At 45.4% G+C, this 595-nt stretch overlaps 1 protein-coding gene across 1 annotated transcript in view; it reads right to left on the bottom strand.

Moving 5' to 3' along the window:
* The window catches only part of LOC109825745 (transcription factor bHLH121), a 4,785-nt gene extending 4,196 nt beyond the window's left edge, over positions 1 to 589 (bottom strand). Inside the window, exon 1 of the mRNA XM_020392633.1 lies at positions 406 to 589. Within this exon, the coding sequence (XP_020248222.1) occupies positions 406 to 458 (53 nt within the window). The 5' untranslated portion in view covers positions 459 to 589. The remainder of the gene's footprint in view (positions 1 to 405) is intronic.

The raw sequence follows: 595 nt of genomic DNA, 5'->3' as shown, positions 1-595 counted from the left end.
TCAGCCAATCCATCACAATTTTGGCCCAGTCATGGTCAAATTCCAATTGCTAACGCAAGGAGACTATACCATGAGCATCGAATTCGCCGAATAACAACGAATCTAACGGCCAATTTCCCTCTTCATCCACTAGTTGTTCGCGAGATTGGGGGAAAAAGACTTCCTTTAACCAGGATAAAACAGTTTTTTTTATAACAAATCCACAAATTAGGGCTTATCTACAGCCCCAAAGTAAAGTTCTCTTAATTGACAAATCACAACAAACTTGAACCTAATTGCCCTCTTGATTCACTATTCGTGTAAGTAAAAAAAAAAATCCCTTTTTTCATCAAGGCAAAACAATTCGCAATCGCAAACGCGCGTCACGAATTAGGGTTTAACTCAAATTCAAGATCGAGGACCAACCTCGAGCTCCCGGAGGCGTCGAAGAAGCCCTCGGATGGCTTCCACTGATCCATCGAGCTACAGAGAGAAACCCCCCCTCCTCCTCCTCTCGATTGAGATGAAGTCTCACGGATCGTCACGCGGCGGAGATCTACGGCGGGGGTGAGATCGAGGGGGCGAGCGATCAAGAGCTCAGATTCCTTTTCAATTG

This window comes from Asparagus officinalis, chromosome 10, assembly GCF_001876935.1.
Source record: "Asparagus officinalis chromosome 10, Aspof.V1, whole genome shotgun sequence".
NCBI classification, from domain to species: Eukaryota; Viridiplantae; Streptophyta; class Magnoliopsida; order Asparagales; family Asparagaceae; genus Asparagus; species Asparagus officinalis.
Note: the sequence above shows the minus strand (reverse complement) of the source record. Positions and strands in the feature narration are given on the sequence as shown.